General features: G+C 46.5%; 2 protein-coding genes across 2 annotated transcripts in view; one reads left to right on the top strand and one right to left on the bottom strand.

The window, feature by feature from the left end:
* SLC22A14 (solute carrier family 22 member 14) overlaps positions 1–18,116 on the bottom strand; it is a 130,175-nt gene that overhangs the window by 11,678 nt on the left and 100,381 nt on the right. The gene's annotated exons all lie outside the window — the stretch shown is intronic.
* The window catches only part of DLEC1 (DLEC1 cilia and flagella associated protein), a 52,470-nt gene continuing 40,857 nt past the window's right edge, over positions 6,504–18,116 (top strand). The window contains 6 exon segments of the mRNA XM_079116237.1: positions 6,504–8,212; positions 11,672–11,819; positions 15,229–15,339; positions 16,469–16,668; positions 16,873–17,093; positions 17,914–17,992. Of these exon segments, the coding sequence (XP_078972363.1) occupies positions 7,805–8,212; positions 11,672–11,819; positions 15,229–15,339; positions 16,469–16,668; positions 16,873–17,093; positions 17,914–17,992 (1,167 nt within the window). The 5' untranslated portion in view covers positions 6,504–7,804.

Here is an 18,116-nt window from a genome sequence, read left to right as displayed (position 1 = left end):
GGACCGGGCTGGGCCCGGGACACCGCCCCGCCCCCTGGGCCCGCGCCCCCGCCCCCCGGGCCCGCCAACCCGCGTCTCTCCCCGCCCCCTCCTGGGAATCGGGAAGGAGGCAGAGCTGGGGGCCGGGAAGACGGGCCAACCCCGGCCGGGGCCAGTGGGTGCGCCTCCTCCAGAAATAGTCAGATCCCTCCCGCTTCCTCCGCTGCTGCCACCCACAGGCCACGGGCCCTGTCATTAGCGCAGACGGCCAGCCCCACGCCCTGCCTATGGGCGCCTCGCCCGGGTCGGGGTGATGCTGGAAAGAATCCGGCCTCATCCCGCGGAAGGGATCAGTTAAAGTCTGACTACCAGCCGGGTTGCTGCGAAAGAGAGCAACGGCGTCTAGGCTTGCAGCGACAACTCCCCGGGCATCGGCTTTCCCTTTGGCGATAAGAATGCCTTATGAATGCACTGATTCGGAGGTCTCTGGGGAGCAATACCTGGACCCTGTGCACAGGAAGGCCCTTCCCTCTTCCTGGGAGGTTTCTGACCACGGAGTACTGCTTCATTAGGGGTGGAGGAAAGCGGCCAGCAGGTGCAGGAAGTGCACCATTGAACCCCAGTGATCTGTGTAGTGGACTGGGGAGGACCTCCAGGTCTCTTTTTCCGGTGGCCTCCCAAAGGGAGGCAAGGGGCCCCTACATAAACATTGCCCTTCAAAGCTGAGGACCCAGAAAACCTTCCTTATAGAGTGCCCAGATATTCCCAGGGATCCTGTGCCCACCATTTCTTGGAAGAGCCCTGAGGGAGAGCCCTAGGGAAGAGCAGGTTGTGGAGAAATTAGAGAAGCCCTCCGCGAATGGGTGCAGGGGTGGGGTGGGGCGGGGTGTCCCCCAGTGAAGCCACCCAGACCTCCTGGGTTGATAAAAATCAATGTGAGAGTCTGGCCATCTCAACCCTGTTTCTTCTGGGCTAAACCAGGCCTCCGTAAGGGGTGTGAAAGAGCTGGAAGGTAGTCTTCAGGTTCAGAGAGCTGAGTGGGTCAGGACTTTAGGGAGCCTCTGAACTGGGCATATCCTCTCCTCCCAACACCAGGCTGGCCCCTATTCTGACATTCAACTCCAGTCCTGCTGCCCTGGGCAGGTTTGCAGAGCCCTCCTTAATTTCCCTTCAACAAGTTCAGGGCCATATTTGATGTTTTTTTGAGGGATGAGCAAATTCACATTGGCAGGCCTTACTTTGGACCTCCAGCCTGGGGACAGGGAGGATGAAGGATTCCCTTCTCTGCCCTCTCCTCCCCTCTCCAAGGCCCTGCTCTCTATCCCAGAGCTTCTTTGAGCCTTGGAGCCTCCCACCTGGATCTCTGACACCCCTGGGGCCTGCTAGCCTCTCTCTCAGAAAGCCAGATCTCAAGCCCAAACCCTCTTCCCAGGCAGACACAGTGAAATTCAGTAGTTGGTGTGGCTTCATCTCAATCATCATTCCTACTTCCTTGTCTCCCAGAACATTATCTGTGACCCTGGCCTTACCCTCTGCCACAGATGCCTGTGGTGGGGCTGCCTCTGCCCTTGCTTACCCCAAACCCACCTCAAATAGGCCCTTTTCTGACCTCCAACCCCCCACACAGGAGCTGAAGCCTCCTCCCTGGCCTGGGGTTGTTGGGCAGGATGGGCACAGCTGACTCAGAGCTGGCCCAGGCAACCAGGTTTTGCCAGAAAGAAGGGCTGGGCCAAGCCCTGCTCAGAGCAAGCCGGCCTCTGCACTGTGCTGACCTGCAGATCAGCCCTGAACTCACTCCAGCACTCTCCCCCTCCCTCCTCTCTGCACCTCTTTTCTCTCAAAGGCTAGGAGACACTCTGCTTCCGTCCGCTGGATGTAAGTCTGTGTGCTATGACTGTACATCTGTGTATGGAAGGGCTGGGGGTGGGGAGACACAGCAAGAGTCTTTCTACTGAACCACAAAGTTGCTGGATTCGGCTCCCTCTGCCCTCAACTCCTCTGTGTGGGCTTAGCCCTGGCCAGGTTCCTAAATTACCCTCCTCAAAACCCAGTTCTCAGTTACTTCTGTAAGATGCCCTGAGATCCTGGTGACTCATAAGCTCTGTGGCAGACTTAGTTTTGGTGACTGAGGGCCCACACTTGCCCAGTGACGGAGTTCCAGGCATCTCGCCACCCCTGTCTCTGGAGGCCCTGGTGGTGGGGGAGGGGGATTACCAACCCAAGAATGCCATCTTTCAGGATGGTCAGGCTCTAAGTGGCTTAAGGGGCTGGTCCTGCCTGAACCCTCCCCCATGAAACTCAAACCTGGGCAAGCTTGAGTAGGTGAAGTAGAGGTTTACTCTGTCCCCTCCCTGTATTTAGTGCCCCTATCCCAGGACACAGGGGCTTGAGAGGGCTGTTTAAATCTGGGCTCTGCAGCGTCCTGCGGTGAGATTTTGAACAAGTCTGAGCTATATAAGCAGGAGCTACTATCATCTCTGGAACAGGCTGAAATAATAGATGTTGACTACCTGAAACAAACAAATACTGGCTGAGGGACCTGAACTACAGTCCCCTCTCCCCACAACCACCCCCTACCTGGCCTCTACAGATCCTGGTGGCCACAGAGGCCCTTTGTCTCGGGGCATGCCCCTGTCGCTTTCAAGGTATGTGGAACCCCAGTCAAGCTCCCTTCAGAAAGTCCTGGACCCAAGTCCAGATGCATCAGGAGGAAAGTGAGGTCTGCCTCTCTCAAGTGAGCAGCTTTGGCAAAGCAAACATCCTGGGACAATGCGGGGAACGTGTCCTGACCACACAGGGATCCAGAATGCCACAATAGACTACACGGTTGCTGGGCCTCTTTGTATCCCTGGGATAGTATGGGATTATTTGGAGTTACTTTTCCATAATTGTATTCGTGGGATTTTATTGTGTATTCATTTCACCGCGGACCAAGTCCCACCACACCCCACAGGCAAGTGCAGTGCTTGGTGAGGAGAGTCAGGAGACACCCTCTGACTCTTATCTGAGGGCAGAGGCACACTGAGGCCTGTGTGAACTAAAGACACCAAAACCTTTATTCTGCTATTTTGCTTATTCAACAAATATTTATTGAGCACCTACTGTATATGAGGCACTATTCAAGTGTCTTGGGACTCATCAGTGTGAAAAACACACCAAAACCTCCTGCCATCAGGGAGCTTAAATTCTAATGGGAGGAGAAGAGATGCAGTAATAAACATAAACACACGAGGTGAACTGTCTATTGTATTAGAAGGTGAAAGGAAATGAAAATAGGTAGGGTAAGGGCTGAGAATGTAGCTCAGTGGTAGAGTGTTTGGCTAGCAAGCATGAGGTTTTGGGTTTGAGCTCTAGTAATGCAAAAAAAAAAAAGTAGGTAGGGTAAAGGATTTCCTGGGGTGGGGTTAAATTTTAAATCAGTTGGCTAGGCTGTTGAAGGTGACATCTGAGTAGACTCAAAGGAAGTGAGACAGTAAGTTGTTTTGGGATATTGGGGGACAGGATTCCAGGCACAGGGAATGGGCACTACCAAGGCCCTGAGGCAACAGCCTGTCTGATAAATTAGAGGACTTCCAGGGGGCTGTGTGGTGGGAGCCGAGAGAGCCATGGGGGCTATCCTGGGAGAAGACGGAGAGGTTAACAGTGACCTGCTCCTGTTGGGCCTCGTAAGGGCTTCCACTTTTTCTCTGGGAGAAATGGGTTGCACTTGGAAGGTTTCAAGCTGAGAAGGGACATGATCTGACTCATGTTTTAAGGGAATCCCTCTGGCTGCTGGAAGAAGTCACTGAGGAGGGTCAGGGGCTGAAGTGCAGGGGTAAGAAAGGGGGAGGACCCAGGTAGGAACTCTGGCTGTAATTCAGGTAGGAGGGGATGGGGGCTCAGACTTCAGAGGTAGGAGTGAAGGTCGCATAAAATGGTAGGATCCCAGAAGCATTTTGAAGGTCGAGCCAACAGGATTTATTGGTGGGGGCTGTGAGGGAAAGAGGGGACTCAAGGATGACTCCAAGGTTTGGACCGGGGCAACTAGAAGGATGGAACTGCCATAAATTGAAATGGGGAAGGTTGAGGAGGAGCAAGCCCTTTATTTTGGACATACTGAGATGTCTTCAGTCAGCCACGGGAAGATGTCAGGTATAAGATGGATGTACAAGTTTATAAGGGAGATGTGGGCTAGGGATAAAGTTTAGGATATGATTCAAAACATATGATATGATTTAAAATGCTCAGAGGCTCTCGCGTAGTGCTGGTGGAGTCTTCTTTAGTACCATAGTTATATAGGGCAGTATGGCAATATCCCAAATCCTAAAATGTGCATACCCTTTGGCCAAGAAATTTTATATTAACCCACAGAAACACTATAAAATACTATGCAAAGTATGCACAAATATGAACAAAGTTGCTCATTACAGCATTATTTATAGTAACAAAAAAGTCCTCCATGAGTTACTATAGAAAATAAGTGAAAAAGCAAATAACGGATGAATATATCTGATAGTATCATTTGTTTTTTAAATATTAAAAATGGCTTTATAGATATCAATGTTTGTACAGAAAAAAAGCTGAAAAGATATAAAAATAATCTAATGAACTGGAGGAAAGGACTGAGGACACTTATTTTTTGTGTATTTTTGGAGGTTTTCTTTACTTTTGTTTTTACCATGATAATGTAGAACTTTTGAAACTTAAAAGTGAAAAAGAAAGAAAGATCAAAAATGTGTCTGAGGTAAGCAACCCAGAGGTAAGCAAAGAGAAACTGCAGTCAGCTGAACAGGTTATACAATGAAGAGGGCAGCTCACAAGGAACTTCCTTTGCACTGAGGAAGTCCCCATGGAATGGGAGCTAGAGAGTGGTCCCAAAGGTGACCTGAACCCTTTGCTACTGGTGCAGGGTGAAAGTCACTCATGTATTCAGTTAGCTGAAAATGAATGCTGGGTGCAGCAGAATCAGGGATGAACTTTAGTTCACAGAGCAGAGAGATGCTCATAGAAGAGCGACAGTTGGATGGAGACAGTGGTGCAGAGAGAGGGGAAAGCAAGGGAGCTGAGCATCTCAGGCAGAAGGAATGGTGGTGGCATCAGATGGGGACTAAAGAAGTGGCTGTCCTGGAGGGTAACCTGGTTAGACATTGTCAGCTGATCAGAGGAGCTGAAGCCAGAGGGTGTGTCTGTGCTGGGGTCCTGCAGTGGCAAGAATTGCTGGGAGGCACCTCGTCCAGGCTGGATCAGACTCTCTGTGACTTTCCCTGAGGCCATCTGGAGGCATGATGGAGAAATCAAAAGCAATGGTAAGAATCCATGGAACTGTTAGGACAGAGAAGGGAGCCAGGGAGCTTCCACGAGTGGAACTATTCCTAATGGATAGGACCACTTATTTGGGGGGAGACAAATTAGAGGCAAGGCAGGCTCTCCCACTTCCCTTTCCACACATAGCTCCTTCCTGCACCATCCAGGACCTCATGTGCAAGTGGAGAGCTGGACCAATGGCACGTTTGCCCAGGTTCTCTCCCCCATTAAGCTACCCCTTATTTGCACATACCAGTCAGTCCTTGGAGGAGGGAGTTAAAGAAGAGGCCTGAACATGCTCTGGAAATGGACTCAGGATAATTTTGGGGTCCCAGGTACCTGGAGGACAGGCACAGGTACATTACCTTAGCAGTGTAGTCTCCTTACTCCTCCTCCTCTGTGGGGAAGGGTGCAATTGGAGGAGAGCCAGAGCAGGGGCCCTGGTGTCCCAGCTCTCGGGACAGAAAAGGACAGATGAGGTAGCCAGGCTCAACAAAGAGAGGTAGAAGTGGCCCAGGTCTGACTGCAGCATCTTGGGACTCATCTCAGGAAGTGGGTTTTGGCTATAAGGCAAGCACTCTCACCCAAGTAAAAAGTGGTTATTATACCACCTGTGAGCAGAGCCAAGCTGTGTCAATGACAATGAGCAGTGTGGTCTCAAGCTGTCGCCCTGAACAAGCACTGTCCTCTTCCTCATGTCAGTGGATGGCAGAATCACCCACCTTACTACACACACAGGACACTTGGGAGTGATTCTTGGTTCCTTTTTCTCATCTTCCATCATCCACCTGCAAGTCTTAGCAGTTCTACTTTTTAGATCTATCTCCCATCCCTTCCCCTGCCCTCATCTAAGCTCCTTTATCTCTTTTCTAACGTCTGCAATAGTTTCCTAACTGATCTCCCAGGTGCCTCTTGCCCCTGCTATTTATTTTCACAGCAATTGGAGTGACCTTAGTAAAACAAAGAGCTGACTATGATATGCTCCGGATGGCTTTCCCACTGTCCTGGGCATAAATTTCCAATTTCCTAATGTGGTGTACGAACTCACGTAAGACCTGGCCCTTGCCTATCAATCTCACCCTTCACCCCCAACTCTTCTAAATTTCCACTTTTAAATTTCCTGCATTTCCTCTCACCTGGGCCTTCTCCCCCAGCCCCTGCTCTCTCAGCTTTTGCACACCTACCCTTCTGGATGGCATACACTTTTTTTTCCTTCTCCATTGGCTTTTCCTACTCATTCTTTGTTTTTTCTTAGTTAAAAAAACTGAGGTATAATTTACATACAGTAAAACCCATCCTTTACAGCATACAGTCCTGTGAGGTCTGACCATCGTACAGTTGGAGAACGTGATCAAGTTTCAGGACGGTTCCATCACTCTGAGAAATTTCCCTCTGCAGTCAACTGTACCCCCATTCTGCAGCTCCTGATAACCAATGGTCTGTTTTCTGTTATGTATTTTCTGGAATGTTCTATACATGGAATCATTCCACAGGTAGGTAACCTTTTGAGACTGGTTTCTTTTGCCTAGCACGACACATTTGAGATTCATTTATGCCGTTGGGGGAATCAATAGTCTGCTTCCTTTTTATTGTTGAGTACTATTCCATGATATAAATGGACCACAGTTTATCTATCCATTCATCAATTCACAGGGCATCGCAGTCTTTTTTCCAGTTTTGAGTAATGATGAATAAAACTGTCATAAACATTTGTGTACAAGCTTTTGTGTGCATAGTTTTCATTTTACTTGGGGAAAATACCTCTAGTGGGACTGCTGCAGGTGTAACTGTGTAGGAAGCTACCAAACTGTTTTCCAGAGCTGCACCAGTTTATATCCCCATTCACAATATAAGAGAATGCTGGCTGCTCCACATATTCACTAGCACTTGTTTGGTCCCTTTATTCAAGTTATTCTTCTTATTTTGCCATTCTACAAAGTGCACAGTGATAGCACATTGTGGTTTTAATTTCCACTCCCCTGATGACTAAAGATGATGAGTCTCTTCCTCCTTTTAAATCTCTGCCTGGTCTTCACTTCTTCCAAGAAGCCACCGCTCACTCTACAGACAAAGTTCCGGTCCTCTTGTGGTTCTAGACAAACATCACATGCCTCCAAGGTGGCCTGAACCCACGAAACTGCAGTTGTGGTACTGTGTTCCCCGCCCCACCACCGGCACTTTCATCGCACACACTCAAGATTGTGCGGTCCCAGGGGCAGAAGCGGCATCTTATTTTCAGCTCCCAGCACAGACCTGAAACAAAAGTTTTACACAATCAACCATAAATGAGTGAATGAACAATTGCTGAACAACTTAAAGGATGGCTGGATGAAGGTAGGTAGTCAGGAACAAGATTTTGCAACCAGACTAGCCTGGCTGTGTCAATGAACCCTTTCCTCACACTAAACTCAACTTCAAAAGGGTTGCCAAGGATGCAAGTATTTGCGATGACGACACCGAAGACGCTCTCCAAGAGGCAGGCAAGGCGGAAGAGGCGGGGCCGGAAGCAGAAGTGGGGCCAGGAGTTAGCGTCTCAATTGCCATGGAGACCAAGAAGGCGAAGGAGCGGAGGTCCTCAGAGTCTGAGACCTACGAGTACGAGAGGGTAACATGGGCGCCAAACCCAATCCTGGCCCTGTCCAGAATCCCGGAGTCCATCAAGAATTCCTCCTTGCCGTCCTCCCACGCCTACTCGGAGAGCTTCCCCTACGGCTTCGCGACCCGACCCCGCCGCGGGGGGTCGCTGGCGCTCCCGCCGCACCCCGAGCCGCAGCTGCTGCGTCTGCGCCCCTCCTCGCTGCTCACCCAGGACATCTCGCACTTGCTCACCAGCGTCTTCCGCAACTTGTACTCTGCCGAGGTGATCGGCGAGGAAATGAGCGCCAGCTTGATCAAGGCCCGCGGCAGTGATGATGCGCGCCACGAGGAGTTCGTGGACCAGCTGCAGCAGGTAACCTGGCCCTGGCGCCCACGCGCTGGCATCCCTGCCGCGGACCGTGCGGGGGACCCGGGACGGGACCGCAGGACTCAGCGCTGGACCTGTGTCAGCACCTGGCCGCGTGCCAGGCGCTGTGCCAGGCTCGTGGTTTGCAGCTGGAAAAAAGCGAACCGAGTCCCTGCTGCGGCGGATCCGACATTCTGGAGGACACTTTGTATACAAATGCACACATACCACACATAAATGGCATACATCTGTAGCGCCTATTTATATTTCACTGCACACATCCACACATTATATATTGCATATGTAAATGAAATGACTCTGGCCGACAACCAAATGTTAGTTGTTCCCTGAAGGTGATAAAGTCAAGTCAGCCACCCTTGGGGTGCCTTTGTATCACCAACCACTATCCTGACTGAGGCATTCATGCCCACGCTTTCTGAGGCATGCTCAGTCTCTGGAACAGCAACTCTTATTTGTTCATCTGTGTAAGGGGGAAACCAGTGGAGTTGGATACTTTGTGCTGAGGCAGCCTCTAATGACAACTCCCTTTAATATGAGGGGAAACTGCCCCGACCCTTTATCAGGTGTGCCTCCTGCTTCTCAAATTTTCCTCTACTCCATTCTGTCCTTTACCCCATTTAAGTGATATGCATCCCCACTCCTGGCTTTATTCATCATTCATTTATTTAATACATTTATTGAGTGTCTACTATGTGCCAGGTTCTGTTCTAGGCAGTGGGGACTCAGCAATAAGGAAAACATGGGTACATGGACACTACACACACACCCTGTCCTCTATAGCTTACCAATTAACTGGAGCAGAGAGACATTAACACCATGAGTATCTGTATAGTATGTGAGATACTAACCTCAACCCTCCATGAGTTACATAGGCTTCCTGAAATCCAGGCAGGACCCCTGGGTGGGAACCCACTGCCCTGTTCTTCTTGGATCATTATACTCACTACTGACTTCAGCCAACCTAGGCTTGACATTAATCTTGATGGTCTGACTCACATCCCTGTCATTTCACATCAGCCAGAAGATGTGGAGCATTGCTAACAGATAAACCCCACCACCAGTCACCCAGTTCATTAGATTGTACTTTTCAATATCCCTTCTATGATTAGCCAGCTTCTGAACTGGCAGAGCAATCCCTCTATTTTATTTTTTCTGGCTACAAGTTTATTCAAAACAAAATAATCCCCTCCAACTTCAGTGAGGTGGTTGACCACATCCATGACCAAATCTGCCTCTAACGAATTCGGTTTCTCTTTAAAGAAAAAAAAAAAGTAAAAGAAAAAAAGACTTCACATTTTTTGAACACAAAAGTAATACATGTTTTGGAAATTGTGGAATGCAGAAAAATTTAAAGATTGATCCTATAGAAAATCAACTCATGCAAAGGTAATTTGACTTCATAAATTATGGTAGTATTATACAATACGATGAAGTTGTTAAAAACCACGAGTTGCATCTATTCATAGACAGTTACCTACTTTTTATTAACTTAGCACAAAAGTCATAGGAAAAGCTTAGGATTAATTTAGAATCCTACATATAGGCATAGAAAAGAAGATGAAAAGTTTTATGTCAAATGTCAACAGCACTTCTGGGAGAACATTTAAATTTTTCTTTGCAGACTTCTGTATTTTCAGAACTTTTATAATGCACAAAAATTCATTTTGTAGATACAAAAGAAACTTTGTAATTAGTAACTGCCTGGCTGTGCAGCACTTGAATTCATTCTCTCTGAAGGAAGCAGTAGTCACCATCCAATATGGAGTATCTCTCTTGAGGTCTCCCTAGACAGTCTCACTGGCTTCTGGTCTTCCCCAGTTCTGCCTACAAGATGAATTGTGTGGTCTAATGACTGAGAGCAAATGCTTTGGAAACTTGCACCCTGGGTTCAGACCTCTGCCACATTATACCTGTATAACCTTGGGCAATCCTATAAGTCTGTTTCCTTATTTATCAAATGGGGGTAATAAAACCTCAATAGGATATTATTGACTCATTCTAATTGATAGGATTGAATCAACCTAGTAAAGGATTTACAACATTGTTTACAACATGGTAGATGCTCAGTAAGTGATAGTTGTTGTTATTACTTGGATATTCCTACATAAAAGAATTAGGGTTAGGTGTTATCAGCAGACCCAAATAATAAAACACATGATGCAAGCTTGGTTCTGTGTAAGGAACAGCCCTGGCCACTGTCTCCTGAAAGGGGGTTGCCTGACCTCAATAATATTTATCTACCTCCTCTTAGCCTTCTTAAATCCTCATGTCTATGCTATTTTTACACTTTCTAAAATCTTTTTTTTAGATGTTGATAGACCTTTTTCATTTTTATTCATTCATTTATTTATACGTGATGCTGAGAATCAAACCCAGTACCTCACACATACTAGGCAAGTGCTGTACCACTGAGCCACAGACCCAACTTTTAAGAGTCTCTTCCACTCATTTATATCTTTCTTTGGCCCCTCCTGCTAAACCTTAAACTCCTTAAGAGTAGAAACCACATCTGATGCATTTCTCTCCTCAAGTGTACATTGTAAATTCACAATGTCTTAATTAAAAATGACTAAACCTGTTTGAGGCCCTACCAGCTCTAGGAATATAATAATGATCAGTGTCACCCCGCACACAAACTGTCTGTAACGTAACCTTCACCAGTGAGCTCTTTGCTTCTTGCCTTGAGAATTCTGAACTTGAAAATACATATCAGAAGCTTGCCCAGCCAACCAGTCAATCTGTAACCTTGAGAAGTGTGCTGGGAATCCAAGTTGGATTCTCTGGGTACAGATACTGTGACAAAGTTTGGGGTACAAGGTGTTTACTAGCCATCAACACCTACAAAGGGAAGGGAGAGGAAAGCAGGATTAGGCAAGGGAAGAAGTTGAATTTTGATGGGGGCTGGTAACCCTTGGCAAATGCAGAAGGTTCCTCTGGAAAGAGTATTGCCTGCCTCTGTTTCTCACTTTGGGTCAAAATGACAAGGCCTGCCTCTCAGTCGCTGGACCTGGATTTCACAGAAAGGATGTACTCCCAGGCCTGCCCTTTCCAGCAGTTTAGGTAGGCTCTGATGGGGGGCTGGCCGACAGCTGGAGGCTGTCTGCCGACCACATTCCTTGGAACTAGGGAGCAGACCTTCCCTGAACAGGGATCTAGGTGGCCCCACAGAGAGGCTGCTAACTTGTGTTTGGATTTCACAGTATGGGAGGCAGCTCTCTTTACCATGAAGCCAGGAGACAAGCTGACTCTACTGACCTTACCGTAAAAACTTTTTAAGTCATTTCCCTCCATGGGTCTCAGTTTTTACAGCTGGTCAGTTGGACCAGGTGATTGCACTAGCTCTCTGGCTTTTCTGTGCTTCAGTGGAAACCCTGATGTGGGGGTGGGGCAGAGTAAACCTGTGACCTCACCATATTTCTGTGCATTTAATCATCCACTTGCCAGATTCGGGAGCTCCATAAGCAGCGACTGGATGAGGTCAAAATGTTGGAGAGACATATCCTTCAGGCCCAAGCACGGGCCCTTGCTGAAACAGAGCGGTCCATGAACCAGGCCGGAGTGCATGTCCTCGAGGCCCTCAGGTTGCCCCCAGGTGTGTATTGAGCTCTCATACGCCTGCCCTTGTCTCCCCAGATGCCACGTTTGACTGTATTCATGCCGCTGCCCATCCAGTTTTTCTGAACATTTGGAGCGCCAGCTACGGTTATGGTGTTTCTTGACCACAAAACATTCCAGCATTCACAGCATCACCAGAACTGGGATACTGTCCTTTGTAAACAGGACACACCCTCCAAATGCTGGCCTAGGTTACCCACTTCCAACAAGCCATAGGGTAGTTTTTCTCTCCATTTTTCAGGTGCAGGAACTAAACTTAGATGATCAAATAACTTCAGTAAGGTCCCACAGCTCGGAAAAGTGGAAACCCAGATTTGAACTTGGGCGAGTCTTCTATGACAGCCCATCTCCTTCTTCTATCCGAAGGAGGAGAGATTGTTGACCTGGCCTGGTATCACCAGGCGCTTTTACGACTTCCCTTAGGATGTGAGCTTGGGATCCGACGTGAACTCCCAGGTGCACATTCCATATTTCTCCCTGTTTCTTCTTCCTCCACAGCAGCGGGTAGCTCCCAGGACTCTGCCCTCAATGGTGGAACTTCTAGCATCAGAAATTGTGGATTTCAGCAGAGATTTTTTGTAGCTGATTGCTAGGAGGCTTAATTGGTTGCCTTATGTCTCCTAAGCCCTGATAGTCAGAAACTATCCTGTATGGGGTAGGATTTTTCTTTTTCTTTTCTTTTCTTTTTTTTCTTGCTAAAGTTCAGGGAGATTAAATAGTTAGCTATTTGCGTTTTGCTGTTGTTGTTTAATGAAAGTGAAATAAAACATTAAGAGCAGAAGACAAATGTCAGTTTCATTTATTCTTTAGTTTTTTTAATTAATTACTTATTATTATTTAATTTTGGTACAGGGGAATTGGACCTAGGGGCACTTAACCACAGAGCTGCATCTCCAGCCATTTTTATTTTTTATTTTGAGACAGGGTCTCACTAAGTTGCTTAGGGCCTCACTAAATTGCTGAGTCTGGCTTTGAACTTGGGATCCTGTTGGCTCAGCCTCCTGAGCGACTAGGATTACAGGCATGGGCCACTGTGCCTAGCTCATTCATTTTATTTCTTACCCAAGATAATAAGTTATAATCAGAGACTACCTACCTTGGTTTCTCAGCTTTCTTCTTTCTTTTATTATGAAAGTGGTGGAAGAAGAGACCTTAATTCAGCTTCCTGGATGTCACCTGGTCCCTGCTTCTCAGGGTGGGAAAAGGTGACCCAAAGACTTCTTTTATAACTTGAGGACATTCCCCCCCAATTTTTCTTATCTGAGGAACAAGGCAGCTTTTCTCTGTCCACTAATACAAATATCACAAGGTGGAAAACATATACATTGTTCAGACAGATGGGAAAAAGATCAGAACCCTGAAGAACATCTTGTGCTTTCTCTCCTGTTCCTTTCTGGGAACTTGTCCATGTTATCTTTTGGAGAAAGTAACAACCAACCCCTTGCAGAGCTATGTTCAGGGGACGTGGAGTCAGTGTAGGAAGCCCACCCTTCCCAGAAGGAGGAAGACGGTCACAAGACCAGTATGGCATTCTCTACAGGTCCATTTGGGGAGGACTGTGAACAGAACCTTATCCTGTGATAAGGGACACATCCCTTATCACAGGGCATTTGCACTTATCTTTTGAGATTTCAAATAGGCCATCACCAAAGTCTTCGGGAACTGGGCTGGAATGTGTCAACTTGATGCTGCTGCCGTTCCCTGCCACAGTATCTCTCACCCAGAAGAGGCCAGGGGCTACATTTCCCAGAATGCACCTCTCCTGGGGTTTCAGGATAGAACACTGGTGAGAGAAGCCCTGGGAGCCATTACTCTCAAGAAGTAGCACCTGGCAGATGATTCACTAGTGTCAGTTTCGAAACAGATTCCAGATAACTCCTGAGAAGTTACCTGCCTCGGCGCCACCAGCTAACATTGTTCTTAATGATGGCTTCCCTGACCTTTTCTCTCTCAGTCCGTAATACCCTGCATTAAAAATCTTCCTATTTAATATGCATAGCCTGGTTTCTGTGTTCCTGATTATTACAGTAGTTAGGCCAAACCTCAGAATCCCCAGTTTGCATATCTGATGGTGTGGGGGAAACAGGCAGTCTTCACTTGTTTCATCCTCAATTTTGGTGAGAGGAGACCTCCAGAGGGAAAGTCTGCTTAATGGTGTCCCATCTTAGGAAAATGTTGACTAATGGAGCAAGCAACAAAGTTTGGAAACTTCCAAATCTTCCATTCATCCTCTTTTTCCTTATTTTTATCAAAGTAAGAAATGTATACAGTTTTAAAAAAACAAAGTTTAGAAGAACACCTAATAATGTATAAAAAGCCTCCACCGATACATGCCATTCTAAATCCATCCAGATATAGAATGTACAATACTAAGAGTGAAACATGGGCTTGGGTGAGAAGGAGTGTAGATTCATCAATTGTAGCAAATGTGCCACTCCGATCAGGGATGCAGTAATGGAGGAGGTGGTGCTTCTGTGGATGCAGGGTGAGGCATGGGATCTCTGTGTGTCTTCCTCTCAGTCTTTCTGTCGTCCTATAACTACCCTAAAATATAAAGTCAATTTTAATAGGCGACCCCAACTCGCCTTTCCTAGTCTCATTCTACTTGCCAAAAGTAGTTTTAATTCTTTCCAGATACCTCTAAATAATCTTAATTTTATGTTACATAAATCATGTGTCTTTATTTCTGTTCTTGGTTCATCTTCATAGACATGATCACCTTCCCATTCTATTAACTGAAATTTTCTCTTATGTGTCTTTGGGTCAGTGGGAGGTTGTTTGACCTAGCCGGGCCTGGCTGTCTGGAATGGCTTCAGCTGTTGGTCCAGCAAGCTTGGCTCCTTGCTGTAGGCTGGGCTCTGCTCCACTCCACGTGGATTTACACTGGTATTCGAGATGTAGGGACAAGGAAGCTCTTCTCTGACAATGGCCAAAGCACAAAAGAAAAAGGTCACTGAGCTTGCCCATTTCAAACCCCACCATCATCTCACTGACCAAAGTACATGGCATGGTCAAAGTCAAGGGTGAAGATGTGCAGTCTGTCTTTAGTAGGAGGGACCACAAAGTCGTGTTGCAAAGGGTGTGGGGAAGGGTAAAGAATTGGGGCCATTTATTACCATGTGCCATACTTAATTCTGTTCTGTTTTAGAACTCTCTCTGTATGACTGTGTTAAGCTCAAATAATACCACAACACAGCATTGCCCAGTGTTGGCCTCTTTTAAGTGACCATTAAATACTGGCTGATTAGTTTCTTAAATCTCAAGACTACCCTGGGGTTCTGAGAAAGTGTTTTCTTGGACAGCTTAGGCTGGAAGACAATTTGGGTGCAGCTTCATCCACATGGGTCTGGCTTGACCCTCCTTTGTCCTCTCCCCCCTCTGTGTAGTTAAGACTGTCTTCAGGTGGTGTGTAGACAGCGAGTTGCTACGGAAACATCATTTGATCAGCCCAGAAGATTACTACAATGATACCTTGCCATTTTGCCCTGCACCTAAAGGTAATGCTTGTTCTCCCCAAGCTTCAGGTATCATTCCAGGGACATTCCATAGTAGCAGGGCCACATCAGCCACCTTCATTGCCATTTCTTCATTCATAGGGTTTTATTTCCCTTTAATTTTTATAGTGATAATTGGGAGGGTCAAATCTGAGTGTGCCACTTTTTCCCTCTCTCACTGCCTGCAAGACAGAAGTTTCAGCTCTTTCACATGGATTATGATGTCCTCATCAGTTGCCCAAACACCCAGATACCCCCAAATTTTTAGATGTAATTGAGTAGATCTAAAAAGGGAGGGACTAAAGGCATTGATAAGCAGGAGAGCAAGTTCCTGATGAGGCAGGAGCAGTTTTTTACCCACTGAAAATGGGAAGGAGGATGAGTTGGGAGGAAGAGAAGGTGTATGTTTGTGTGATGTTGGGGCCAGTTTCCTGTGATCAGGGAGGCAAGATCTTCTGATAATGGAAGAGTCATTCTCTGAATCCTGTGGCCAGGCATTAGGATTGCCTAGTGGTGCCATGCTCTCCAGCAGCCCCAGTTAGTGGGAGTGTGTGATGATGTCTGGGGGTTTTGGAGCTTAGAAGGCATTTGGGGTGGGAGTTCCTGATCCAGGAAGGGTTAGTAGAATCAAGTGTCATGGGTACTAGGACACTCAGTATTTTAATTAGTTGGATACTCACTATTTTATGCATGTAAATAAGGATGGAGTTGGTGCATATGAAGGATTTGTGCTCAGAAGTGGGATGGGGGAACCAATTTTCATTGTATTCTTGCTGCAACGAATGTTCTCATTTAGCTTTTTGGGGATGATCTTATTGATGTTAAGAAGCTAATGCAAAACTTGATTCCTCATGTCAGCTTTTTAAAAGGCACGTTCTGGGTTATGTGTATGTGACAATGGTCCACTCATGTTCTTTGGGTTGGAAAATTGAAAGATATTTTAACCCTCTAGTTCTAAATTGGAAGTACAAGGAATAAGTTCCAAGAGTAATTCATATGTTGACGAGCAATTACTTCTGGGGCAGGAGTCAGCCAAGCTGACTGTGGCTTTGGTGGTGTGGTCATCTCAGAAGCACCCACCTCCTCATCTCAGTTAGGGTAGGTAACTCAATTTGTTTCTTTGGTGCCCTAGGCACCTCCGTCCCAGAATGTTCGAAACTGAGGTTCAGGTGTGAGAAGAATTTTACCCCCAAAGGAGTGCAGGGCAAGAAGCTTGCAGTGCCCTTCAGGGAGAAGCTTGCTGCATTTGGAGATGAGTTTGACTACACCATGGACAGCCTGGAGTGGGACTCAATTCCTAAGGGCAAACAAAGGACCAAAGACACTGTCAAGGTTAGTTTTCAGACCTGTGCACAGCAGTGCATGTGGGCAGTGGAGACAGGGAGGTGGTAAGGGGAAGGGAGTTCAGATGATGCCAAAAGTTGTGATGAATCCACAGCAAATTAGAGTTTGGGTTGGCCTTGGTGTTTCATGCCAAGATGTCAACATGCACAGTCCCTTTGCCTGTTGTTGACTATTCTTCTGTGTGTTTCAAAGAAAACAAGACCACCAAAGAATAAAAACTGGATGAAACACTTACATGTGCCCCAGAGAGAACTAGAGCGACTTCTTCTCGCCAGAATGGAGAGTCGAAACCACTTCCTAAGAAACCCTCGCTTTTTCCCTCCTAACACTCCACATGGGGGCAAGTCTCTTATTTTTCCTCCAGTTAAGCCGGCACTGATGGGAGATCCCCCGAGTCCAGAGCTGGAACAGAGGTACGTCTTTCCCGGACTTACACTCTCAGACAACCTGACTCTCAGTAGTAAAACCCGGAAGGTCCTGGGTCTGGTCTGGCTGTGGTGGCCCCTAGAGTTTTGGAGAGGGTAGCAGTATCTGTACAGAGCAGGGGCTCTCTCCAGAGTCTTGGTCTTATACTTTTCTGACCTGTCAGAGTCATAAATAGGGGCACGGAGAAAATGGAGGTTGGTGTTGGTTCTCTGTTGACAATGGAACAGTCTGGGTCCCTAAGAGGCATCGCCATAGCTATGCACTCCTTCCGTGGAATTCATGTGTCTTGGATAATACCAATGCTTACAATTTGATTAGTTAAAGGCAATTAGTGCAAATTGTGATGCTTTCTTCAAGAGAGTACCTTCGCCTATATTTTCAGTCACTGTCCTAATGAAGGGAACAAATTGCTTCATAGGTATGTAATTTTAATGGACTTAAAACTATTAGCATTTTTTAAATTAGACAACTCATATTTTTGTATAAAAAATACTGGCAAAGACTAACATTTGAAAATAAAAACTGTGTTAAAAACCTAGTTAACATATTGACATTTAAGCTTCCAGAGTTTTCCCTGTGCATTTTGAAAGCCACATACATGGCTACGTATGTCTTCACAAGGATTGGATCATGTGTTAAAATGATTTTCTAACCTGTTTAAACAACAACAATCAAAAACCCCAAGAAGCGACATACTATGAATCTTTGCTGGCCGTGTGTGTTTGTCTTTGCATCAATGTCACTGCATAATATTTTGTCATGTAGAAGAAACTCACAGCCTTTCTCTCCCCTGTTTCCTTCCCACAGTTACATGGATGCTCCAGTGTTTCTAGCTAAACCATCAATTGGATTTTTCACAGATTATGAAATTGGACCAGTTTATGAGGTAGAAATGTTGATTCTTTATCGATCCCACCTCATTTCTTTCCTTATTAAAAAAATCCTTATGGAATTTAAAAAATATGAACCATACACATAACTAGGAAAAATATGGTAATGAACCATACACA

This window comes from Sciurus vulgaris, assembly GCF_902686455.1.
Source record: "Sciurus vulgaris genome assembly, chromosome: 16".
NCBI classification, from domain to species: Eukaryota; Metazoa; Chordata; class Mammalia; order Rodentia; family Sciuridae; genus Sciurus; species Sciurus vulgaris.
The sequence above is the reverse complement of the archived record's forward strand: the minus strand, read 5'-3'. Positions and strand labels throughout refer to the sequence as shown.